The sequence below is a fragment of the Rhinoderma darwinii genome, chromosome 7 (assembly GCF_050947455.1).
Source record: "Rhinoderma darwinii isolate aRhiDar2 chromosome 7, aRhiDar2.hap1, whole genome shotgun sequence".
NCBI classification, from domain to species: Eukaryota; Metazoa; Chordata; class Amphibia; order Anura; family Rhinodermatidae; genus Rhinoderma; species Rhinoderma darwinii.
The window spans coordinates 18,467,689-18,495,462 of record NC_134693.1 but is presented as its reverse complement, the minus strand read 5'-3'; the positions used below and the strand labels follow the sequence as shown (position 1 = coordinate 18,495,462).

Genomic DNA, 27,774 nt, shown 5'->3' with positions numbered 1-27,774 from the left:
CTTAACCTGCTTTGCTTTGCCCCTGGCTTGCTTCCTTCTCCGTGCTCACTTTGGTATACTCCACTTCATCCTGGTCCTGACTACTCATTCACCGCTCCGTTTCCTCGCGGCGTTCCGTGGCTACTGCCCCTTCCCTTGCGTGTTCCCTGTTTGTTCTCCCGTGCACTTAGACAGCGTAGAGACCGCCGCCCAGTTGTACCCCGTCGCCTAGGGCGGGTCGTTGCAAGTAGGCAGGGACAGGGCGGTGGGTAGATTAGGGCTCACTTTCCCTTCACCTCCTTCCTACCATTACATAATTACAAGCCCCTACCTAGTCTACCATTTCTCCTACGCTGACGCTATCATGGACCCCCTTGAGACCCTGACCCAGCAGATGCAGGGCCTCTCCCTACAGGTCCAGGCCCTGGCCCAGAGGGTCAACCAGGGTGACGCTGCCTTAGTAGTACCCCTCACCTCACCTCTAGAACCCGACCTCAAGTTACCTGACCGGTTCTCAGGGGACCGTAAGACGTTTCTCTCCTTCCGGGAGAGTTGCAGACTGTATTTCCGCCTAAAACCCCACTCCTCAGGTTCCGAGAACCAGCGGGTGGGCATCATCATATCCCGACTCCAGGAAGGGCCCCAAGAGTGGGCCTTCTCCTTGGCTCCTGACGCCCCTGAACTTTCCTCTGTTGATCGTTTTTTCTCTGCCCTCTGACTCATTTACGACGAGACTGACAGGACTGCTTTAGCCGAGAGTCAGCTGGTGACCTTACGTCAGGGTAGGAGACCGGTTGAGGAATACTGTTCTGATTTTAGAAAGTGGTGCGTAGCTTCTCGGTGGAACGATCCGGCCCTAAGGTGCCAGTTTAGGTTAGGATTATCTGACGCCCTGACGGATCTGCTGATTAGCTACCCCTCTTCTGACTCCCTTGACCAGGTTATGGCCCTAGCAGTACGACTTGACCGACGTCTCAGGGAACGTCAGCTTGAACGCTTCAATGTGCTCCCATCTGACTTTTCTGCGATCCCCCCCGAGGTCCCGTCTCCTCGCCCCTCCACGGAGGACTCAGAGGTAAGTATGCAACTCGGGGGCATCCATGTCCCCTCGACAACGTAGGGAGTTTCGCAGAATGAATGGTCTCTGCTTCTACTGTGGGGACGACAAGCATCTACTGAACACCTGTCCCAGGCGCAAGAATAAGAAGCCGGAAAACTTCCGCGCCTAAGTGATTGTGATCGCAATTTGAGTCACGTTACGCCTTGATCTCCATGCAGGTTCAAATCAGGTGGGGGGGGGGGGGTGCGAGCTCGGAGAAGCAACAGATACACTGAGACGTTTCTCAAGGTAAAAATCCTTCTGACTTTATTTGACCGCAGTGCTCGTATTTATAGCATCAGAACAAAGAACATTCCATAACATATGAGTCATCTGTATATTCAATCCTTACATTCTCCTTTCCCTTAAAGCTCATTGGCGGAGCACCAGGTATTCCCTTAGGTTTCCTTTTATGCTTAGGGGGGTTGGTCAAGTGATTGACCACCATCTGTTTGCAATTTCAAGGGACGGCAAAGCAGCTGCAAACTATTTCCTCTCTTAACCTTTCTAAAATATTCATTCTATTTTTAACACATGTTCTCATGTATAATCTTTTACTCCTTGGGGCCCCAGGTACATTATACATATATTTATACCATAACAATCCCTCCTTTTGTGATTTTACCAACACCTAAATTCCAATGCTACTTCTATCTCCTGATAGCAAGGCTTCGATCCATTTCTTCACTTGATTCACACAGGTATGTAGGTGGGGTAATCTCACAACATGCTTTCATCATAATGTATAGGCCTCTGACTGAATGCTTCCCTTATTTTGCAAAATGTATAACAATTAAAACATGTAAGCAATATAAACAATATTATGAAACATATCAAGGGTTGGAATAACACATGCAGTATCTTAGTGGCAGTGGGGGAAAATCCTGTAAATATGTCATACCAATGATGGACACTAGCATCTTTTATTGCTGACGATAAATTTATTACTTCCTTAGCTGCTATTGTAGCCAATATTTTCACTTTACTTAGAGTTACATTATGGGCTGCTATCAATTTCTTTACGTCTTTAGACTTTTGTAACACTTGTTTTAACTCTTCCAGTGGCAAACTAAAATTTCCATAGGGCAAAGGTTCAGGTACCCATACAGTGGACATTATTTCTTCTAAAGTAGGCAGGAACACTATAGTTTGGTTCCCCCAAGTCAAATGCGTCACATTGTATAGACATCCTGAAAATGGTCCTATGAGATTAAACTGGCTAAGGGTCTGCTTGTCGTTAGTTATTAAACATACATGCTGTGGACCTACTTCAATATAAACCTGTAGGTTAGCTTCTGGGATTATAGTGAGTGTGCATACATTATCCTGGTGCTGCATTAGACAGGGTTCATATATCCCTGACTGTTCATTACATACATATCCTTGCACAAATCTATATTCCTTGTCTTATTTTGAGAATCTATGTGTGTTCCTTTCATTTCTGGCATCCAATATTGTCCTAATAATGTCACCCGATCAATCATTACCATTGGCATAACAATAAATTTGCATAATAGAGTAGGATTTTTCACATTAAATGCTATTAGTCTTCCTGCACACCATTTAGGTGTACACTCAGTATACTCAGGCTGTAACAATAACCACGTATCATTTCTCTCTCCTATGGGCAGAATGTCTGTCCATTGCCTAACATGACTACTAAACAATTTATTCTTAAAATTATTCATCTGTTCTTGTTGCCACATCGTTTTAAGCGTACATACTGTCCAATTTACAAAAGTTGATACATTCTGTAATGTTCTATATTCGGTTAGCATACTTTCATTAAAAACATTTAGAAACAGTTCATCTATAGCCAACCCTTTTTGCTGTAAGTCAAAGGTAGTAGGTAACCATGAGGCACCTCTCCTTAATGCAGTAGATGTGTCATCTCCCACTGAGTTTCATTTGTTCATAACTGTTTCTAACTGTATACCATTCAATACTCCTAATCCCGTTCCTACCCCTCCTAATAGCGTGTCATACCATTCTCTTTTTTGTCTATGACAGCTGGGGGATTCAGGGAAGGAAATATTGAAGTGTACATTCTTTTTCTGCTGTTGGGTTACAGCGCTCTTACAAGTGTGTGCGATTCTTTCCAGACTTTGTACTGTTATATGTGGCTTAAAACTATCTCTTAAAATTATTATCAAGAATACACAATATATTCTATTTCTTATTTCGCTATTATTCATACATAATATCATCCCATCAGTTTCTTTTATTACAATCGTAGAGTTGAGCCTCTCCTTGTTGCATCTTTCATAAGTCTTATTTATCATTTCATTTCTATTTTTACTGGTTGTATATTTCTATAGATACTGTAAATCTGGTTCATAACAACAAAGCAACAGCCCCGGCGTCTCTTCTTGTATGCTAATGTTGGCTGTTTTGTCTATGTGAAGGTACACAGTCCCTCCATGTGGTCCTTTTATCCAAGTCCCTTCGGTTGTAGTCACATTTGTAGTATAACACGGGGCATTGGCCTTACAGGTGTAGTTACCCTGCTTTTCTATCCACTGTGGCATTCGCCCACCCTGTCCTGAACTGTTCCAGTGATTCTGTACTGATTACGTGTACAGGAGTAGCAGTTCTGCCTTTTTGTATAAGAGCACACGCAACAACCGCCGCAACAACCGCAAAGATCTTCATTCTTCTGGCTGAAGAACCTTTTTACAATGACTGGCGTGAATCCAGCTTGCCTTTCCTTCCAGCTTCACTGAGGTGCTTGTAATGAGTAAAACTTGAAAAGGACTTGAAACGGTCCGTCAAATCTTGGGTCTAGACTTTTCCTCACGTGTCTTTTGACAACGACCCAATCTCCTGGTTCTAGCTTATGCGTCCCTTCAACTGAATCAGGATCTGGAATGGAAGCAAAAACTTGTGCATGCACCTTGTTCAATTGTTTGTTCAGCGTTGATACATAATCTGTTAGTCTACCATACTGCATTTGGAGCACCTGTGGAAAATAACATCCTAATCTGGGAGCCGACCCAAATAAGATCTCATATGGGCTGAGACCTGTTCTTTTTGTGGGCGTATATCTTACTGAGAACAAGGCTAATGGTAGACACTCGGTCCATGGTTTCCCGGTTTCTACCATTGCTTTTTGGATTTCAATTTGAGAGTCCCATTTAGTCTCTCAACCTTCCCACTACTTTGTGGATGGTATGGTGTATGTAGGGCTTGACTTATGCCTAGAGCTGACAACACATAGTTCATGATTTCACCCGTAAAATGAGTTCCTCTGTCGCTCTCGATCACCTCTGGAACTCCATATCTGCACACCACCTCGTTGATCAGTTTCTTTGCTGTGGCTACGGCTGTAGCTTTGGTTACTGGAAAAGCTTCTGGCCATCCTGAAAAAAGATCAATACAAACAAGCACATACTCATAGGTACCGACTTTTGGTAATTGAATATAGTCTATCTGTAGTCTCTGGAACGGATATATAGGTCTGGGTGTGTGCTTCTGTGGTACTTTTACAGTTCTTCCAATATTATGTGTTGCACAGATCATGCATCCTTGTGTAAAACTGCTGGCCATCACACTAAACCCTGGGGCATACCACACCTTGTTTACCAAGTCCATCATTGCCGTTTTTGATTGGTGAGTCGCTCCATGTGTTATTTGGGCCATCATTGGGAACATTGTCTTAGGCAGGCACAGTTTATTCTTGCATTGCCAGAGGCCATCTTTTCGTAGCGTTGCTCCTTGGGCCGTCCACTTGTCTTTTTCTTCTTTTGTTGCTTGTCCTTGAAGTTTTTGCAGTAGTTCCGGGCTTACAGCTGGTCTTGTTTCCTCTGGATCGTTTATCTGACATACGGCTGCTAACACGGGTAGCTTCTGTGCTGCTTGCTTTGCCGCTTCGTCTGCCAGGGCATTTCCCCTTTTGTCTCTGGTGAACTCACCTTAGTGTGAGCTTTAATTTTTACTACTGCTACTTCTGTGGGTAACATCAGGGTCTCCATCAAGTATTTTACAAAGTCTGCATTCTTTACAGGTGTACCTGCAGAGTTCAAAAACTGTCTAGCCTTCCATATGGGGCCATAATCGTGTGCAATCCCAAAAGCATATCAAGAGTCAGTGTATATATTTGCTGTCTTTCCTTCTGCATGTTGGCATGCTGCTGCCAGGGCCTTAAGCTCCGCTTCTTGTGCTGAGCGGGACGCTGGTACGGAGGCTGCTTCTAGGACTACATCTTCGGTGGTTACTGCATATCCTGTAAGAAAAGATCCTTCTACAAAATACCTTGAACCATCCACAAAGAGTATTAGGTCTGGGTTTTGGAGTGGGGTATCTTTTACATGTGCGAACCCCACTGTTTCCTGGGCCATAAGGGCCATACAATCATGTTCATCAGTTTCAGGCAAAAATTGTGACCATACTTTACCTACGTCTTCTCCCCCTTGCTCCAAAGGCAGTAAGGTAGCTGGGTTCAATGTAGTACAGCGGTGTAAAGTAACCTGCTCAGGAAGAAGAAGAGCACAGGTTAATCTCAAATGTCTTGCAGTGGACAAATGCTTAGGTTGTACTTGAGTAAGAATAGCAGTAATATCATGTGGTACAAAAACTTGGACTGGAAATGCCAAGACCAAATCTGAGGCCTTGTTTAACATTGAATTTACAGCAATGATAGCCCTCACACATGATGGGGAACCTCGGGCCACAGGGTCTAGTCTAGCTGAATAATATGCTACCGGGCGCTGCTGTGGTCCATGACTTTGTGTGAGAACTGCAGTGGCATGTCCATTTTGTTCAGTACAGTACAAAGTGTATGCTTGCGTAGAGGTACTCCATGGATTGGTGTCACAAGCTGCTACCAAACACAACTCCTCCTCATTCAGCTGATAATCCAGAATACTTTGAGAATCTCACTTTTATCAGATTCTGCAAATACTTGATTAATACAAAAACAAATAAAAATAAAACATTCCCAAAAACTTTACATCAAATTAACAATGTCCAGACAAGTTTTGTTTTGCCTTCTCCCTCATCTAGATCCATAAAAACTCGTGTGAGTGATGTTACCTCGCCTCCTGTGTAACTTTGCTGGAGGGGGATGGTCTCTTACACATAAACCAAAATTGTACCTGATCAGTTCCTTCACCCTTCCCCCCTTTGTGGACTCTGCGAGAGTAATGTAGCAGAGTTCAAAACTACATCTCAACATAACACTAGTTTAACCCCTTGTAATGTACAACAGCCTGAAACAAAAATGACTTTTTCCTGACAAACATTTGATCTTTACAATGACATAATTTCTATGTGAAATCAAAAATAGAACAATTGTAGTTAGTTATTCAATAAAACAGAAAATATTATCTCTGATAACATTAATTACTGCAAACCAATAAACAGTATAACGGTGGGGGCACATACATTTTCAAAACCCCCCGTGTCTCACAGTATCTGTAGTTTAATACATCTGAATTAACATCAAAACACATGAAATCTGATCACATCATAACACATAAATATCGTAACTTTTATAACCAACAGCGCTTGCGCAAAAGAGAAGAAATGTATTTCGGTTTGTAGACATTACTGATATATATATATATATATATCTCAGCAATGCATATTGAAATCCCTTTGTCTCATCAGCCCTGCAGACTGCACCCAGTCAGCCCCCCTCCTCCTCCTCCCAAACACAGCACACTTTAGAGGGGAGGGAGGGGGGTCACAAACTCACAGCTTCTCACAACTTCTTCTCTCACAATCTTAACACTTTCAATGCCGGCAAAACAACATACGTATCTGCAATCATTCATCACACCATTGTATAGGAATTATCTACGCTCAAAACATCAAACATATAATTTGTAACCGTACAATCTGACGGCCACCATCTCTATATTATGATGACGTGTTGTTTCATCAGTGAACTAGACTGGAACTTCTGTAAATAGAAAAAACACTACAAATGACAAAATTAACAAGGTGATTATTTCATACTGATTTGGTTGGGCCGGGCGTGACCACATCAGGGGCAGGGGGGGGGGGCAGCCTCTCCCATTGGAAACAGTGCGCAGGGGGTTTCCCACCAACAATGAGGACACACTCAACATGAGGTACGGACGCCATTACGGGCGTCGGCTGGTCCTGTTTTCTAATACATACAATACATTTCTTATTTCACTAGCAGCTGTTCTCCACCTCCCCCTTCTCTTATCACACTAGTTGATTCTAAATTATACCATATGGGAATTTACTATAAGGTCATTTGCAACATTAAAACAGCTACTACTTCTATAACTTCCTTTGCTTTAAACTTTACTTTATAATATATGAATTTCCTCTGACAACCTCCTGCACTTTTACTTCAGTGTATTAACATTACATACATTTGTCTCTAAAAGATACTAAAAAGATCTATGAAGATAATGAATATACAAAATAACTGAAATTATTAAAGTATATATTCTATACTGACTACTATAAAGATACATTAGGCTCTTTGTTGCTTTCTAAAAGATGCTACAATCCATCTACTCCAATCTGCTTTGTCATTTGACTCTGTGATTCTGGATTTACAATCCCCTAGTAAGCTTACACCATTTTAACAGGTGCTTGCTCACCCATATGCCATACCTCAAAATTCATCTTCTCCTGTGGGGTCAGAGAAGCCTGAATCTGGTGATCGGCCAGACTCTCGTTTGCCGTGACTGTTGCCCATAGCCCTGCTATGATGGAGGGGACTCATACCCTTCTCTCTCAGTTTTTATCTTCACTAACAAACACTATGGCTATTGGCTGTTAGGGAAAGTCCCACACTACCTACGTACACTCTGTATACACTATCCAACTGAGCCAAATTACAACCAACTAAACAATAATCCTACAAAGGATCTGCTCATTATATCATCTATATTTTTCCAGATCTAATCTTCCCGCTTTTCCCATTCCACATGCCTTCATTAACTGATTCGTTCCTTGCGTTGCCTTTTTACCTTCTCTTTCTGCTACTACCTGTTTGGCGGTTTGTCCTTTGGGGTGCTCATCTCATACTCTTGTTACAGATTCTAGCTACTGACAGATGAATTCCATTCTCATCTGTTTTAGACAGTTTCTAGTTTCCGTACTTACTCCTGTTACAGATTTTAGCTACTGATAGATGAATTCCATTCTCATCTATTTTAGACAGTTTCTAGCTTCCGTACTTACTCTTGTTACAGATTTTAGCTACTGACAGATGAATTCCATTCTCATCTGTTTTAGACAGTTTCTAATTTCCGTACTTAATAGGGACACCAGTTCCCCATTGTCTAGTTATAAGTGGTCGCCTATAGGCAGACCCTAAGTTATGTAGGGGGTAATTTTCCTGATAGGTGAATTCCTTCCTCACCTATTTTAGACAGTTACTTATCCCCTCAAAACTCTTTTTAAACCTTCTTCTACTCTGGCCAGAGAATTAAATTCCTTTTATAACTAGCTTACTTTCTTCTTATTCACTTTAAGCACCACTCAAGGAGATATCCTCCACACCATAACAGTAATATGACAAATATTCCTAATTCAAATAATAATACAAACGTAAAATCAAGCTGTTCATTTGACATGCCGGATTATCAGATTGCAGAAAATTCTGGAATTTTGAGCTGAAAATCAGTGCATGATAATCTCCGCAAGTACCTCAATGCTGTACACACATTTTCGGTATTTTGCCGGATTATCAGATTGCACAAAATTTTCGATTTCCGGGCTTAAATTTAGCCTATCATAATCCCCGTAGTCACCTGAAGCATGTACACATGTTTCTGGTAATTTGCCGGATTATCGGAAGTTTTTTCCAAAAACAATTTCCTTATTCTAAAATGCATTTGTGACACAAAACTGGGTTTCTACAACATTCATACAAATACTGCCATGGAGATCAGGCACTTTATCCTGAGGGTAGGATTACATATAGACTTGACCAGATTTTTACACTAAAAAATACCCTCATGTGGCCCCTCTATCCCTCAGGAGTACTACCGGGAAGGTGACCTACCAGACAGGAAGGTGCAGAGCAGAGTTTGTAAGAATTAAGTCTTCTTACCTTGCTGCAGCAGTGGTCTGCCCGTTCCTTCGTCCGGGAGGTCGCCATTCACGTCCCGGGAGATCCCCTAGGTGGGGTGCCGTCCTTCTGGTCAAGTCCCTGTTCGGGCGCCAATTTCTGTGATCGCAATTTGAGTCACGTTACGCCTTGATCTCCATGCAGGTTCAAATCAGGTGGGGGGGGGGTGCGAGCTCGGAGAAGCAACAGATACACTGAGACGTTTCTCAAGGTAAAAATCCTTCTGACTTTATTTGACCGCAGTGCTCGTATTTATAGCATCAGAACAAAGAACATTCCATAACATATGAGTCATCTGTATATTCAATCCTTACATTCTCCTTTCCCTTAAAGCTCATTGGCGGAGCACCAGGTATTCCCTTAGGTTTCCTTTTATGCTTAGGGGGGTTGGTCAAGTGATTGACCACCATCTGTTTGCAATTTCAAGGGACGGCAAAGCAGCTGCAAACTATTTCCTCTCTTAACCTTTCTAAAATATTCATTCTATTTTTAACACATGTTCTCATGTATAATCTTTTACTCCTTGGGGCCCCAGGTACATTATACATATATTTATACCATAACATGATCATCGGGGAGGTCACTTGGGCGCACAGGTATTTCCCGTTAATGTGAAACGCAATAAAATTTTGCTTCCCTTTCAGGTCTCGTTTGCTGGCCGGTCTGCCACGGGCAGCGCTTTCGTGGATTCTGGCTCATCTGCTAATATCATGTCTGTGGAATTTGCTATGTCTCTAAAGATGCCTTTTATTGATTTACCTTATCCTATCCCTGTAGTAGGTATCGACTCAACTCCCCTTGCTAATGGTTATTTTACTCAGCATACTCCTGTTTTTGAACTCCTGGTTGGCTCCATGCATTTGGAGCAGTGCTCTGTACTGGTGATGCAGGGATTATCGTCTGATCTGGTATTAGGTCTTCCCTGGTTGCAGTTGCATAATCCCACGTTTGATTGGAATACTGGGGATCTCACCAAATGGGGTAGTGAATGTCTTATGTCATGTCTTTCTGTTAACTCTATTTCTCCCCGGGAGGAGGTAAACACGCTTCCTGAGTTTGTACAGGACTTCGCCGATGTGTTTTCTAAGGAGGCCTCCGAGGTGTTGCCCCCCCATAGAGATTACGATTGCGCCATCGATTTGGTGCCTGGTGCCAAGCTTCCTAAGGGTAGGATATTTAATCTTTCATGTCCTGAACGTGAAGCTATGAGGGTGTATATCCAAGAATGCCTGGCCAAGGGTTTCATTCGCCCCTCGACTTCTCCTGTAGGTGCTGGCTTCTTCTTCGTGGGGAAGAAGGATGGTGGTCTTAGGCCGTGCATTGATTATTGTAACAAGGTCACCGTAAGGAACCAGTACCCACTTCCTTTGATTCCGGATCTTTTTAATCAGGTTCAGGGAGCCCAATGGTTTTCTAAGTTCGATCTACGGGGGGCATATAACCTTATCCGCATCAAAGAGGGGGATGAGTGGAAAACTGCGTTCAACACACCCGAGGGTCATTTCGAATACCTGGTCATGCCCTTTGGGTTGTGTAATGCCCCTGCTGTCTTCCAGAATTTTATTAATGAAATCCTGAGAGATTACCTGGGTAATTTTCTTGTTGTGTACCTTGATGACATACTGGTGTTTTCCAAGGACTGGTCCTCCCACGTGGAGCATGTCAGGAAGGTGCTCCAGGTCCTTCGGGAGAATAATCTGTTTGCTAAGACTGAAAAATGTGTCTTTGGGGTACAGGAGATACCATTTTTAGGGCAAATCCTCACTCCTCATGAATTCCGCATGGACCCTGCCAAGGTTCAGGCTGTGGCGGAATGGGTCCAACCTGCCTCCCTTAAGGCCTTACAGTGTTTTTTAGGGTTCACCAACTATTACAGGAGATTTATTGCCAACTTCTCGGTCGTCGCTAAGCCTCTTACGGACCTTACTCGCAAGGGTGCTGATGTCCTCCATTGGCCCCTTGAGGCCGTCCAGGCCTTTGAGACCCTCAAGAAGTGCTTTATCTCGGCCCCCGTGCTGATTCAGCCCAACCAAGAGGAGCCATTTATTGTGGAGGTTGACGCATCCGAGGTGGGAGTGGGGGCCGTCTTGTCCCAGGGTACCAGCTCCCTCACCCATCTCCGCCCCTGTGCTTACTTCTCTAGGAAGTTTTCGCCCACGGAGAGTAACTATGATATTGGCAACCGCAAACTTCTAGCCATTAAATGGGCTTTTGAAGAGTGGCGGCACTTCCTGGAGGGGGCCAGACACCAGGTAACGGTCCTTACGGATCACAAGAATCTGGTTTTCCTAGAATCGGCCCGGAGGCTTAATCCTAGACAAGCTCGGTGGGCACTATTCTTTACCAGATTTAATTTCTTGGTTACCTATAGGGCTGGGTCCAAGAATATTAAGGCTGATGCTCTGTCACGTAGTTTCATGGCCAATCCTCCTTCCGAGAAGGATCCTGCTTGTATTTTACCCCCTGGTATAATCGTTTCTGCCACGGATTCTGATTTAGCTTCTGATATCGCGGCTGATCAGGGTGCAGCTCCCGGGAACGTCCCTGGGGACAAACTGTTTGTTCCCCTGCAATACCGGCTAAGGGTACTCAGGGAAAACCATGACTCCGCTCTATCTGGTCATCCTGGCATCTTGGGCACCAAACACCTCATTACCAGAAACTATTGGTGGCCTGGGTTGCCTAAAGACGTTAGGGCTTACGTCGCCGCTTGTGAGGTTTGTGCTAGGTCCAAAACCCCTAGGTCCCGACCTGCGGGCCTACTACGTTCCTTGCCCATTCCCCAGAGACCTTGGACCCATATCTCCATGAATTTTATCACCGATTTGCCTCCATCTCAGGGCAAGTCGGTGGTGTGGGTGGTAGTAGACAGCTTCAGCAAGATGTGCCACTTTGTGCCCCTTAAGAAGCTACCTAACGCCAAGACGTTAGCTTCTTTGTTTGTGAAACACATCCTGCGTCTCCATGGGGCCCCAGTCAATATCGTTTCTGACAGAGGGATACAATTTGTTTCCTTATTTTGGAGAGCTTTTTGTAAAAAGTTGGAGATTGATCTGTCCTTCTCCTCCGCCTTCCATCCCGAAACTAATGGCCAAACGGAAAGGACTAACCAATCCCTGGAACAATATTTAAGGTGTTTCATCTCTGACTGTCAATTCGATTGGGTCTCATTCCTTCCCCTTGCTGAATTTTCCCTGAATAACCGGGTCAGTAACTCGTCAGGGGTCTCCCCGTTTTTCTGTAATTTCGGGTTTAACCCAAGGTTCTCCTCCGTTTCCCCTGGTTGTTCCAATAATCCTGAGGTAGAGGATGTTCATCGGGAACTGTGCACGGTCTGGGCCCAGGTTCAGAAGAACCTAGAGGCGTCCCAGAGCGCACAAAAGATTCAGGCGGATAGTGGACGTTCTGCTAACCCCCGGTTTGTCGTCGGGGATTTGGTCTGGTTGTCGTCCAGGAACTTGCGCCTTAAGGTCCCGTCCAGGAAGTTTGCTCCCCGATTTATTGGACCTTATAAGATCATTGAAGTCCTCAACCCTGTATCCTTCCGTCTGGAGCTGCCCCCATCCTTTCGCATACATGACGTCTTCCATGCCTCCCTCCTTAAACGCTGCTCCCCGTCCTGGTCCCCCTCGAGGAAACCTCCTGTTCCCGTTCTCACCCCTGAGGGGGTGGAATTCGAGGTGGCCAAGATTATGGACAGTAGGATGGTCCAGGGCTCCCTCCAGTACCTGGTCAATTGGAGAGGATACGGGCCGGAGGAGAGGACTTGGGTACCTGCCCGTGATGTTCACGCTGGGGTATTGATCAGGAGGTTCCACCTTCTCTTCCCTACTAAACCGGGTCCTCTTAGTAAGGGTCCGGTGGCCCCTCATAAAAGGGGGAGTACTGTTAGGGATCTGCCAGGTACTTACTCTAGGTATACTCCTGGGATTAATCAATCCACACCTGAGGCCAGACCTGTTCGACTGACACCATCTCCCACCAACCAGGGTGGCAGGCTCAGGAGTGGGAGAGCCTATCGCGGCATGGTCAGTCGGAGTTAGCTCCGCCCCCTGTCCTTTATTACCTGCCGTGTTCTCTTCCTCAGTGCTTGTAATTCTTCTGGATTCCTGGCCTCACTGCTGCTTGCTCCAGCCTGCTTCTGCCGTGCTTCTGCCTTGCTGCAGTTCCGCTTAACCTGCTTTGCTTTGCCCCTGGCTTGCTTCCTTCTCCGTGCTCACTTTGGTATACTCCACTTCATCCTGGTCCTGACTACTCATTCACCGCTCCGTTTCCTCGCGGCGTTCCGTGGCTACTGCCCCTTCCCTTGTGTGTTCCCTGTTTGTTCTCCCGTGCACTTAGACAGCGTAGGGACCGCCGCCCAGTTGTACCCCGTCGCCTAGGGCGGGTCGTTGCAAGTAGGCAGGGACAGGGCGGTGGGTAGATTAGGGCTCACTTTCCCTTCACCTACTTCCTGCCATTACAGAGGAGCTGTCAGCTCTCCTGTGTGGTGTAGTATAGAGGAGTTGTCAGTTCTCCTGTGTGGTGTAGTATAGAGGATCTGTCAGTTCTCCTGTGTGGTATAGTATAGAGGAGCTGTCAGCTCTCCTGTGTGGTGTAGTATAGAGGAGCTGTCATCTCTACTGTGTGGTGTAGTATAGAGGATGTGTCAGTTCTCCTTTGTGGTGTAGTAAAGAGGATCTGTCAGTTCTCCTGTGTGGTGTAGTATAGAGGAGCTGTCAGCTCTCCTGTGTGGTGTAGTATAGAGGATCTGTCAGTTCTCCTGTGTGGTGTAGTATAGAGGATCTGTCAGTTCTCCTGTGTGGTGTAGTATAGAGGATCTGTCAGCTCTCCTGTGTGGTGTAGTATAGAGGATTTATCAGCTCTCTTGTGTGGTGTAGTATAGAGGATCTGTCAATTCTCCTGTGAGGTGTAGTATAGTGGATCAGTCAGTTCTCCTGTGGGGTGTAGTATAGAGGATCCGTCAGTTCTCCTGTGTGGTGTAGTATAGAGGATCTGTCAGCTCTCCTGGGTGGTGTAGTATAGAGGAGCTGTCATCTCTCCTGTGTGGTGTTGTATAGAGGATGTGTCAGTTCTCCTTTGTGGTGTAGTAAAGAGGATCTGTCAGTTCTCCTGTGTGGTGTAGTATAGAGGATCTGTAAGTTCTCCTGTGTGGTGTAGTATAGAGGATCTGTCAGTTCTCCTGTGTGATGTAGTATAGAGGATCTGTCAGCTCTCCTATGTGGTGTAGTATAGAGGATCTGTCAGCTCTCCTGTGTAGTAAAGAGGATCTGTCAGCTCTCCTGTGTGGTGTAGTATAGAGGATCTGTCAGTTCTCCTGTGTGGTATAGTATAGAGGAGCTGTCAGCTCTCCTGTGTGGTGTAGTATAGAGGAGTTGTCAGTTCTCCTGTGTGGTGTAGTATAGAGGAGCTGTCAGCTCTCCTGTGTGGAGTAGTATAGAGGATCTGTCAGTTCTCCTGTGTGGTGTAGTATAGAGGATTTATCAGCTCTCTTGTGTGGTGTAGTATAGAGGATCTGTCAGTTCTCCTGTGAGGTGTAGTATAGTGGATCAGTCAGTTCTCCTGTGGGGTGTAGTATAGAGGATCCGTCAGCTCTCCTGTGTGGTGTAGTATAGAGGAGCTGTCATCTCTCCTGTGTGGTGTAGTATAGAGGATGTGTCAGTTCTCCTTTGTGGTGTAGTAAAGAGGATCTGTCAGTTCTCCTGTGTGGTGTAGTATAGAGGATCTGTCAGTTCTCCTGTGTGGTGTAGTATAGAGGATCTGTCAGCTCTCCTGTGTGGTGCAGTATAGAGGATCTGTCAGTTCTCCTGTGTAATGTGGTATAGAAGATCTGTCACCTCTCTCGACCTGTCTATCTTAAGAAATCTATATTGTGCCGTTCCTCTGTTAACTGTCCTGGAAATCTGTGATAGAATTAACAATGGGGTGTTACCATTTCCCTTGCCAAAATGATGTCTCTCTACACACTGTTTCCAATCAGTGCTGACAGTGTCAGACTGTGACAAGACATATCCTATTGACAAGGGGAAATGGTAACAGCCATTAATCAATTTATTCATATATTTCTAGGAGGAATAACCGAGGGACAGCACAATGTAGAGTTCTAAGAAAATATGTTCAATCATTGGTATTTCATGGTGAATTACTAAAACAGACATGTCAGGATCGCAGACAGGTCCTCTGTAATTAGTTATTCCCATACACTAGGTCATTACTTCCACTAGTTTATTAGTACGGTCGGTAGTTGTATGAGTTAAATCTATAGCCGGTTTAGAAATCTGTCAGCTCAATGGATATAATAAAAACAAAATGAAACATATCCCATTGAAAGACTTGAAAGAACATCGGCCTTGTAGATCTTTATATCTCTAGGTAGGTAATAAGCTTTATTAAATTACTACTGGAAGAACGTTCAATGTATATAATTACAGACTTTCGGCACAATCCGATAATTATATCAGCCTAGCCGACTCTTATAAAGCGCATTACAGTCCTGTGTTCTAAATCAGAAAGCCGACCCGACCAAATTACAATTGTTTTTAATGCTTCGTAAAATGAAGACAAGGCTGTTGTCTGTATTCGGCCACAATCGGCTCCGAGAGATAAGCCAGTATTAATTCCAGTACAACAAATGCACAGAGTGAGATGTATATTTGTCTTCCTATTATACAGTGATACTGCGTGCGTGCTTTTCCGAAACGCGGTAATTCCCATTTCAGTAAACATGATTCTTGTTATCGTTGTAATTGATATGTCTTATCTTTTATTGGACAGTTTCTATGGCAACTTGATTTAAGAATTTAACATTTTCCAAGTTTAAAAGTGATGTGTTGCTGCAGTAACCCAATAAGTGCACATGCTGAACTGGATATACACCACTAGGAGGCGACATAATGTAATGCAATCATTCAATGATTGGTCGCATCCTTCCTATTGATTATAAATATTTAAGTTGTTAAAATGTCATCCAGCTTTCCCAGGCTACGGAATGGCAAATTATTACATTACAGACCAATACTGTAAGCAGGCGTAACTCAGTGCAACCGGTCAGATTTGCTTTTCTGAGGCCTTGGAAAGCTGTGTGATAATCCCTGTGGGACCTGTAAGGCTACATTCACACGCTGCGTATTTTTCTGCGGAAAATACGCAGCAAAACTGCAGGAAACCGCAAAGAAAGTGAAGGTGCGTTTTTTTTATACGTTTTTCGGTGCAGTATTTACGTTTTGCTGCGTTAATCGCGGCATTTTCATCCTGCGGGTTTTGCTGCGTATTTCTCCATTCACAAGCGGAATCGCAAGATAAATAGATTTGCTGCGGTTCCGAAAATACGCACCGTGGGTCAATTTACGTGCGGGAAAATACCGCAGAGTCTCATTGCCTATGTTTGAATCTCATTACCTATGCTGGTACTGTATTACGCAAATATGCGCGGCAAAACCCCACGTATTACGCATCGACTCCCGATGTGCATTGACTCTCATGGTAATTATGTTGGTAGTCGTGACTCGGTCATCTCAAATAAAACAAGCTTCGAATTTTACCGAGCTGTAATATGGCACCCAAAAAAGTCTATAGGGCCATACTGCACCGCTGTGCGCACACGAAATCCGAAAAAAAAAATTGTGGCGTGCTCCCTGGATGAAATAATATGGATGACGTATTATGACGATATCCTCGTCTCTGTACTAGGGTAAGTTCACACAGGGCGGATATGCTGCGTAAAGGTACACGGCGTATCTGCCCTGTTGCCTGCAGGGAATTCTGGCCGAAAAACCGCGCCAAATTGTGGTGCAGTTTTTTGCCCAGAATGTTTGCTGAGGAAATCTTGCAATGAAAAAAAAAAATGGATACTTACCATGGCGATGCGTCCCTTTGATGTCCTGACATTCTGCAGCCTTGGGAAGATGTTTCATCCCATGTGATCGCTGCAGCCTGTGATTGACTGCAGTGATCACATGGGTTGAAAAGTCATCCCAGGAGGTCGGCCTGGATGAAGAAACACGGAATTCTGGGTAAGTATAAGATTTTTATTTTCCTGAGTTGCAATTTTTGCGGCGGAGTCAGTTTTTCTCGTGCAAAAATCGTAACATCTGCTATTCGTTGCAAGTTTTACCTCCCCTTGAGTTAAATAGTTAAAACCCGCAACAAAAAAGCAGCGATTACTACGTAAATACAATTGACATGCTGCGAATTAAAAGAACGCGCCACATGTCAATGTCTGAGCAGTTTTTCACTGTGGAAAATCTGCAGTATTTATGCTAAGTGTGAACTGACCCCTACAGTGTTGTATGTAGCGCCATATACTGCAGTAGCATGAAGAGTGTGTACGGCTCGCTAGTAAGGAGCAGTAGGGACTCCAGGTGCGGTTGTGCATTTTTATAGGGTAAATGTTTCTATAACTATACTGATCAACGTACATAACTTTTAACCATTTATCAACTTTTTCCAGCCGTCTATGGATGCAGAAACCGCTAAATGTGCATTTTGGAAATATGCACCTGAATTATTTCAGGGAGAATGGTCTACGGAAGGGTGTGAGGTGGAATATTCAAACATCACCCATACATCGTGCAAATGTAACCACCTCACTCATTTCGCTATTCTGATGTCATCATCCAGTCATAACCAGGTACGTTTTTTTGCCAATGTGGACATAGTTTTAAATGTTGGGAAAAGCGTGTCTTAAAGAGAGATAAACAACTATATCATGAAAAATAAAGGGGTTTCATAAAATTGGAATTAACGCTGTGTCACATTTTCAACTTAAAGTATCTCATTTTTTTGCCCCTAGAAACAGCGCCACTCTTGTTCATGGGCTGCGTCTGGTATTGCAGAAGATCTGTTCTATTCAAGTGAATGGCACTAAGCTGCTATACCAGTCACGGCCTATGGATGCTTTTTCTAGCAAAATAATTAAAATCTTTAAGCTATGTGACACAGAGTTAATATATTTCATCACATTTTTAGTAAAAGTAGATATTAATTAATACATTCACTGTAAACATTTTTCAATGACAAATAGTTTTTGCTGCTCAGCTTTTGCTAAACACGCAGAAAATATAATTTGTCTGGTATACAGGCAGGGGGCGACACTAATGACAATATATTATGGACCTGCCCATAATACAATTGCCCAATATACAGATGTAGCCAAGTTTATCTTGACTCTGATAACTTGCTGCAGCGTGATATCACACAACAAAAGCCATTGAAAAAGTCAAGTTAAATATTCTTGTCATTGTGTATTTAATGCATTAAGAGTCAAGATAAAGAGGGCTACATCTGTATCAGCAAACGTGCCTTCAGAATGGGGAGTACGCTTACCTCTGTATTGGCTTTAAAAAGGCTCCCATGCAAGGATTCAGGTACCATAAAACCAGCGCTTGCTATGGTGCCCCAGGAAAAGGGGACCAGGCTCGGGGTTGGTCCTATTTCCCAATTTTCATGGGCAGTATAACCCTACAAAGGGAATCTCTCACCACAACACAAGGGGGAAATGTGGCTGGGGTCACGCTACCATCATTTAAATTGGGGTTTGTGGTCCCATTAACCAAAACCAGGAAGAAAGTATATTCAGATTTTTTTTTTATATGAGCTCCTCCTCTCCCCTATGTACATGTCAACCTCTAACTTTAAATTATAGATCCTGACCCATGAAGATAGCTTTTCCTTATGCCCGATTAGGACTTATGAATGTCATAGATGGGGTACCCCATTCAGGACCCCCTCTTTTAGCCAAAGTGGGCAAAGGGCAGACACTAACAAAGTACTTATTCTTACGAACCCGTTCCAGTATTAGAAAGTTGCCCCTTCATTCATGTAATACTGTTTTTCCCCAGTAGTGGCCGCTGCAGGGGAAATGTTAGGCCAGACACATCTTTGCTCCCAATTACAGCAGATCACTGGGAGTTTCTGATGGCGTTCCTGCGGCGATCAACTGACTGCCATGCCGACTTCGATCTGAAAAGGGTCTTGTCTGGATGAGACAACCAATTAAAATAGAAAACCAATAGTTGGCCAAGAAATTGTCCCATTCCTTTGGCTCCTGAGTTTTATAGGATTTTTATGAGGTTAGTAAGAGGTATAGTCTAAGCCTCCGACAGAGAATCATGAGGAATGGATTTTAACCATTTGCTAAGCTTCATGATAAACCGCTGACGTCTGCTGGTTCCTTCTCTAATTCTATACACCAAGCTTTAAATAAATAATGATTCTTCATGTTCTCTAATTATTGATCAAGTAAAACCCAATCACAGACTTCATATTATTCTCTCATTGGTGTCTACAGAGATTACTTTGTTCTTAATAGAAATGGATTTGAGGAGGCTCAGTGAAGTAAATGAGTTTTAAGCTATCTCTGCTTTTGCTTACCGTCTCTTTATTTTGCAGTTCCTTAATTTTTATAATACCATGATAAGTGCTTATCCAGTGTAAAATCTACAAAGAATTTGTCTTCTAAGTGCAAGACAAACGTTACGTGGTCTGTATAATGGAGTCATTGAAAAGTGTCATCTGCCTGACAAAGTAACATTTTAAAAGGGAGGTTTCATGACGACAAACCCTTTTCAAAACGATATTGGCATGGCGATCAGCTGATCGCCGTGGATCCGGCTTCTCTCACCCCCAGCAATGTTTTTATCCTCACCCATACATTTCCCCTGCAGCGGCCACTAGAGGGGACATATAGCATTACATGCAGCCCGTTCAAATTGATGGCCGTCCATGTAATCAAAGGACGCGCATCCATTGGGCAAATGGACAGGGGTTAACTGATGGGAACACCCCTTTAAGGAGGAACTCCAGAAAGAAAGCGGAGATTCAGGATTAAGTTACACTGTAGACAAGAAGAGGTTGTGGGTCATACCAGTTTATGCCACCAGTACTTCTCTACCTAGATAACCCTAGAGATGATGACAACTGGTCACCAGTGCTGGAGCATAGGTATATAGAGGGGGCAGAGGACTTACGGCATCCATACTTGGAGGAAACGATAATTTAGCTAGGTGGGAACCATTCCTGCATAGGCATTCAAGGACTTCTCCTACTTTATTCCCAAAACAGTGCCACACTTGTTAAAAGGTTGTGTTTGGTATTGCAGCTAAGCTTCATTGAAGTGAATGGAGATGTCATACCACACACAACCTATGGACAAGTGTGGCGCTGTTTTTGGAAGAGTCATATTTTTCTATTCCTGGACAATCCCGTTTAATATTTATTTTCCCAGGACGTGTATTTAGAGTTGGTAATTTTAAAAGACCCAAAGATCATTGATCTCTATCTGCTCTAATGTCTGGATTCACTAAGGTCACTTGACCCCCACATAGCCGATTGTATGTGGGCCTCCTTAGCCCTCTGGATTAACCCCTTCACCCCTATTCCTGGATTCAAAGAATGCCCAATCTATACGCCAGTATAATCTCTGATGTCACATTATAGCAATTTGAAAAATATAGAGTATATGCAATCCCAAAACAAGAATAATTTGGATATACTGTATAAGAGTTCCATGTTGTATATAGATATACATAGCAAGGGAAGGAAAATGGGATGCAGGTCCTAAGATCATCTATACCAGTGGTCTCCAATCTGTGGCTCTCCAGATGATGCGGAACTACAACTCCCACCAGTTGTATTTTCGCAATAGCTGGAGAGCCACAAGTTGGAGACCACTGCTCTATTGCAGATCACATAGAATTGCTGTACATAGACTAATTATTATTACCAGTACATAGATCTGCCGTATGCTGGTGCTAATTATATATTTCAGTCAATAGTTAAATCCAGGTCAAATCACCAGCTACGTTCTGCCTCATCTTGTTTATTTCGTGGGTTTGTCTCCTCTAGGTGGCCACTCATCACAGCGTCCTAACACGAATCACCCAGCTTGGGATAATAATCTCCCTGATTTGTCTCTCCCTGTGTATCTTTACGTTCTTCTTCTTCAGTGAAATCCAGAGCACCAGGACGACAATTCACAAAAATCTCTGCTGTGCATTATTTTTAGCCGAGCTGCTTTTTATCATTGGGATAAATATGACCAAAAACAAGGTATATAAATAAGAATGGGATGCAATATTTAATATGAATATTTTATGTTAATGTGTTTCAAACCTAAATGACATGTATGATAGATAGATAGATAGATAGATAGATAGATAGATAGATAGATAGATAGATAGATAGATAGATAGATAGATAGATAGATAGATAGATAGATAGATAGATAGATAGATAGATAGATAGATAGATATGAGATAGATAGATAGATAGATAGATAGATAGATAGATAGATAGATAGATAGATAGATAGATAGATAGATAGATAGATAGATAGATAGATAGATAGATAGATAGATAGATAGATATGAGATAGATAGATAGATATGAGAGAGATAGATAGATAGATAGATAGATAGATAGATAGATAGATAGATAGATAGATAGATAGATAGATAGATAGATAGATAGATAGATAGATAGATAGATAGATAGATCATCCGACAGTAATATAAAGGGCCTCTAAAAGGCTCTTCGCTTCTCATCCCTCCTATCTTCTTCTTCGCCATCGTCCCCTAGTCAGAAAGTAAAGTAACGCATAAAAACGTTGAGACAAAAACAGCAAGAGTAAATCCCCGGTGTCTACTATAATAATAATAATCAAACTCTATGTTCCATATAAACAATACACAATATATATCATTTATAATACATGTAACATATAATATAGGTAATTTTACTTTATTTCATATAACATACTCTTTCATTTAAAAATGCAGCAATTGGCAAAGTGCATAAATACGTAATAGGAGCAGTTGGGAGAAACAGAGATTATTACAATATGCTAATTCCAACAAATGAATCATCTGCCATTCTAATCTACTAAGAATCTTTGGTAAAGAGAAATTGCTGTAATTCATTCCACAAATTACTTAACTACTTTAATTCCACATTCAGGTGTTTATGTTGTGATATATTTATAGCGTCCTCCCTCTATTCAATGCTTACAACTAATGCTTGCTACCGGCACTGCTATACTCCATCCTCCCAGGTGCCCCGTTTCAGGTATAAAAACCTTAACAATATTTCATGCCTTTATTATGCCTAACACAGGGATTCTAAAAACTAGACATTTTTGTTATGAATATCATTATGAGCAGTCAATGGGCATCTCAAGAGTTTGTATTTGCTAACATATCGCACCTTGAGGACCCTATCCAGATCTGAGGTCCCAGGTTCTATATGTGGGCCACTAAAGGGCTTCCAAAAAGTGGACATCATCTATAATAAAGCTCTTCCCAGTGATAGAAAGTTTCCTAAACCTTTTTATGTCACTTATTATTTAAAGTGAGTGCTCTGGGTCACCAGGTTGGTGCTGATAATGTTACTCCACCCATGAAAAGCTGTTACGGTTCTCACCAGGAAGTCGATCTTTGAGCCGCAATCGGCTTGGTGCTGGCTAAACTGAGGTGCAGAGTTTAAGGATTCTCCTTCTTTTTACCAATGTCAAATTAGAACATGTCAAATTATTATTTACATTTTAAAACTTCCCACCTTGCGGAAGAAAAAAAAATACACCCAAAAAAATCTCCCCCAAAAAATCTAATAAAAATAAGTAACTCACTAAAAAAATTTGTAATTTGCGACGCATTCTCTTTAAAGGGGTTTTCCCATCTTGGATACTATTCACAGGATATGCCAGAAATGCACAATAGATGAGGGTCATAGATCTGGGACCTGCACCTGCCTCTAGAACAGGAACCCCTGACCACTGTCCTTCCTTCTCTGGCTCTCGCTGCTCTCTGGCCACTGATGGACGAGATGGTTTAGAGTACGGAAACAGCCAACCTTGCTGAGCTATGCTGTTTGCAGAGCGCCCATAGAAGTGTATAGAAGTTATGGAAACAGTGTAGCACAATCAGCTCTGCTGTTTCCGTACTCCCGACCACCTCATCGGTCAGTGGCCGGAGAGCAGCAAGAGAAGGTAAGTCGGGGTCAGGGAGCTCCATTCTAGAGGTAGGTGCAGGTCCCAGAGGTATGACCCGCATCTATTGGACATTTATGGCATATCCTGTTGATATGCCATAAAGTCCAAGATGGTAGTACCCCTTTAATCCCCACAAGTAGGTATCCATTTTTCCGATCAGATTCCCAGGTCACCAATTAGTGGTTGGTACACTGCAAGGAACTTCTGGAGTAGAGGCAGATGTGGAGTCTGGAGTAAAGCCCGGGGTCGTCACCGGGAGAGCGGTCAGAATGTGACAGGACGGAGGAAGAGATGAAGATGAAATCAGAAGTCAAACCAGGTGGTCGAACAACAAGTACCAAGCAACAAATTCAGTAACAAGGCTAAAGTGAAGATCAGAATCACAATGAAAACTGCATGTAAAGTAGCTCAGGACAATGTACCTGGAGTCTCTGTTTTCAAGGTTCCGTGCGGTGATGTTTTTAAAGCGGGCTGATCACCATGGAGATGCGTCGCGGCCCGGAGCCGAGCTCGGAGCACCTGGAGCAGACAAGGTGCTTGACTGTTAAACGACCAGATCCCAGGGTCTTACACAGAAGTCATAGTGCCAAACTCAAGAGGGTCCCCACTCCCTGCTGATAGCACTGCAAAAGTTACTTTTCACAATGTTCACAGTTCTATTTTTACTTTCAAAATTTTGTGCTGATTAATTTTATAATATATCTGTATAGAGGAGCTCTGTTTTTCTGACTTGATAAAACTATTTAATTCTGGCTGCCCGCAGCCACCACTAGATGGAGCTAACTGCATATAGCTTTATACAGGTTGTATTGAACTCAATAGGAGCTGTATACACCTGTATGCAGTGAGCTTACCCTAGTGGCAGCTGCAGGTAGCCTCTATGAAAGTGTCATCGTGAAAGTAACACATGACTGAAGGATCCGACTACACACAGCACTTGTTTGTAGTCTGTAACCATAGAAACACAACCATTTGCATAGGAGCTGTATACACAAAACTGTAGAATTTTTGGAATCAAGATTATTTTCAAAGTTGCCTTATTTTTTATTTTATCCAATGTGGTATGAAAAAAAATATTGTTGCAAAAACATCCATACCCTGTAGCATGAAAGCACATAACTATCCATGCCTAGACACAACCCAGCTGCTGCCAGCCTGCCCGTCTTGTTACATTTTACCATAAAAAAAAGCGTAACCTCCTATTATTCCAATCCCTCGTCGTCAGATTATCAGTGTGAAATATTTTTGGAATCTTGTCTTGCTGACTTAAGACGTATTCCAAAAAGCAATAACATTTCCTCGCATGTGTTTGGTATATGTATTTAAAGAAGATCCTGCATAGATATGCCAGGGGAAATCTATTCCTCCGTGTGACACTGAAGACTCGGGAACCGACGCACACAGGAATAATTGCTTTTGTTTTATTGTTTAAATATTGGAAGGTGGAAATATTCACCAGGCACAAGGCAGCAGTAACTAATGTTTATCCTCCCCTGGGGGAGCCGCAATGAGCTATTCTATACTCTACTTATTTCTTGCATTTCTATGGAAACTTCTGTGAACTGTAGGATGTTTAGAGTTATGTTCTGTAGCAGATGCCACTTTAAAACTTAGTCACTTGAAAACTTCTGTTCATATTTATAGGCCTTTCAGAAGAACTAGAACAAATATCTTTTGTGAATGTTCTACAGCTGGATTTTGTTTTTCAGTAGGAAGCAAAACATATACGTTATGGAGAGAAAATAAAATCTTAAGGTTAAATAAAACTGAGTGTTGAATAGGAAGTCAAGGTTGACACCTTAAAGGAATTGTATAAGCTTTCTATCGGAGATAGAAAAAAAAAGTCATATATTTTTTCTAACAGTACAATGTGTTGTCTCCTATTTCTGGAGGATGTTTTATTCAGATGCTATCACGTTTTACAGATCATTGTTGTGACAAAGTTAGATTTCAGGTAGAATAGAAGTGGGGGCGCTGTTGCATTAGAGACTATGGACAATGTTGGTGGTGAGAAGTGGTATTACAAGTAATTTATTACTATAGTGCAGTAATATTTGAGAAAGAAAACACCTCAGAAAAAAAGGGAAGACCCATCATTTTGTTCAGCAAAAAGTGGTCACATATTTAGGGTGGTTCATAAGAGGTGATACATCCCTTTGACTACTTGAACTTCAAAGGTAATTGTTGCATTATAGTTCATTATATGCCTGAGATATCATTATAATTTATTAATATAATCCGGTAAATGAAAGTCATAATCTAATTTATTATAAAGTCCCTTTGACCCATTGCCTGCTTTATAATCCCTTTGGAGTGGATGTGCAGACTTATGCATGGGGGCATGAAATGATAAGAATGACATTGCCTACTGAGTTTGAGGACATGTTTCTGGCTACAGGTTCCCCTTATTGGCAATGGTAAGAGTTGGTAGTTTCTGAATGAGTGGGTATGATGCTTTTTAGATCTGCCCACCTCTATCTTCAGCAGCCCCATAGAAATGACTGGAGCGGTGGCCAAGCATACGCACTACTGCTTCATTCCTATGGGGCTCCCAGGAGCGGCAAGGTAAGCACGTTCTCATGATCAGTGGGGGTCCCAGCAGTCAAACCTTCACTAATAAGGTATTTATCACTTATCCTGTGGATAGGTGATAGATATTGATTATGGGAAAACCCCTTTAAATCTGACATTGTGTAGAAGGATGGAGATTCACTTTAAGGTTGGACCGAAGGGGCTCATTTGAAAGTGTCTAGTAGTTCCATTTGGAAATATATATATTTTAGCTGCCGGCCGCCACGAGCCGCCCCAGAGTTTTTTCCTGCTCTACTCCGCTTGCGCTACTTGGCTCCAGCCGCAGGATCGGGACCCGGTGTGTGTGACGTCACTTCTCCTGGACCGTTAAAGGGGAACTTTTCAAGGAATTCTTTGTTTAGTTATCAGCCCTGGTGGGAAGTTTCCTGGCATTTGTTCCTGTTGTGCCATGTGATTTTCTTCTGTTTGACCCGGATTTCGACCTGACTACTTGATCTTATATATCTGTGTACCGACCACAGTCCTGATCCTGCCTCCTGATTCTGATTACTAGACCTGACGTTGCCCGCTTTTTACCAACCCAAAACTGTCTGACCATGAAACGGTTCACACTTGTAGCCCAATTGCCTTTTAAGGACTATCCTGGGTACCGCAACCTTGGAATCTTACCAGAAATGTCCATACCGCCTTGTTGGGGGTTAGAGGTAAGGAACCTTAGACTCCGCACCTGAGGTTTTCCCAGTTATTCATTGTTCCTGCTGGCTGCCAAACTTCTCCTGCGTTGTGCGCAACTCCTTCTCCAACAAACAGTGCCTCTGAAGTCTGTTCCCGCTACACTCTGCTACTCCGCCTTGGTGACGTCATGTAAGTTCCGACTACAGCACTTTACCCGGGAACCGACATCCAGGTACGCTCTTGGACTTATAGTAAAATACAGGGCGTTCCCACATTATTTTCAACGTTCAAAAGTAATCTGTAAAGTCATTTTTTGTTTTACAGAGAAAAAAAAAACTTTAACTTCTTTTAGACACTCAGGCTTTTTTGTTCCAAACATTTTCTTTTGTTTTGTTGCTTAGTGTGAGATCTCGGTGACTGAACTCGTCTTAATAGCTAACAGCATCATATATCTTGTTTTAGTTTCATTCTCCTCGGGGGGGAAAAGGATTACATAACCGCTAGTTTGTCATACATCTTTTCACTTACTGTGATACTGTTTTGATATACCTATGGAAAGACTGAAGCTGTTCTCCTGTTCCTGCACTTATCTCTGGAGAAATAGAATAACTATTAATGTTCTCTTTCAGTGCAGTAATTAAACTTTGAATGCACCCAAACAGTCTGGGTCTAATGTTAGCCGGAATGTATCACTTGTTTGAATGGCTTTAGTCATAATAACACGGAATAATCTTCAGTATAATCTCCTAGTAGGCACCCGCATGTTCAATGCAGAGAATAATGACATGACGCCAGAACTAGAACACAGTCCCCTGCTTTCCTCCACATAGCTATAAAGTTACATGATGAAATTCTGTCTGCCTGCATTCACCAGTAGGGGGAGCTCACTGCATATAGATTGCAATGTCAGCTGTAAAAAAAAAACCTGTATGCAGTGCTCCCTAGTGGCAGCGGGGCTAGTATAGGTCATTAATGTGTGAACGAAGTGAGCATCATTCAACAGAATATGCCATACATGTCAGGTGGGTATCCCATACGGCATTGCTAACCTGATTTTTTTCTTTTTTTGCAGACAATTTATCTAAAAATTATGTCCAGCCAACATTAGTTACAGACAAATTGGAGAACCATAATGAATTGTCAAAATTATGTATATAACCAGAAATGTCTGTGGTGAGAAAACTCCATTAATATTGTGTCAGTCTGTAGATGCCTCATAAGAGCCTTAGCTTTAGATGCCCCTCGGATTACTTGCCACAGAGATTGCCACCGATGTCACTCAGAGTTCATGCCATAGATGACCCAATACAGCGCCTCAGCTGACCTCTGGATTGCCTGCCACAGTCACAGGTGCTGTCAGGATTTGAATCCAAAAATTCCTGTGTCCCAGGCAGTGGCTCTTCTCATTGAGCTACTGGGCTGTTGTATAGCTCCAATGCTAAATCC

At 42.8% G+C, this 27,774-nt stretch overlaps 1 protein-coding gene across 1 annotated transcript in view; it reads left to right on the top strand.

Annotated features, from left to right (window-relative positions):
• ADGRL4 (adhesion G protein-coupled receptor L4) overlaps window positions 1–27,774 on the top strand; it is a 139,900-nt gene that overhangs the window by 72,807 nt on the left and 39,319 nt on the right. Inside the window, exons 10-11 of the mRNA XM_075832889.1 lie at window positions 17,587–17,766; window positions 20,982–21,185. Of these exons, the coding sequence (XP_075689004.1) occupies window positions 17,587–17,766; window positions 20,982–21,185 (384 nt within the window). The remainder of the gene's footprint in view (window positions 1–17,586; window positions 17,767–20,981; window positions 21,186–27,774) is intronic.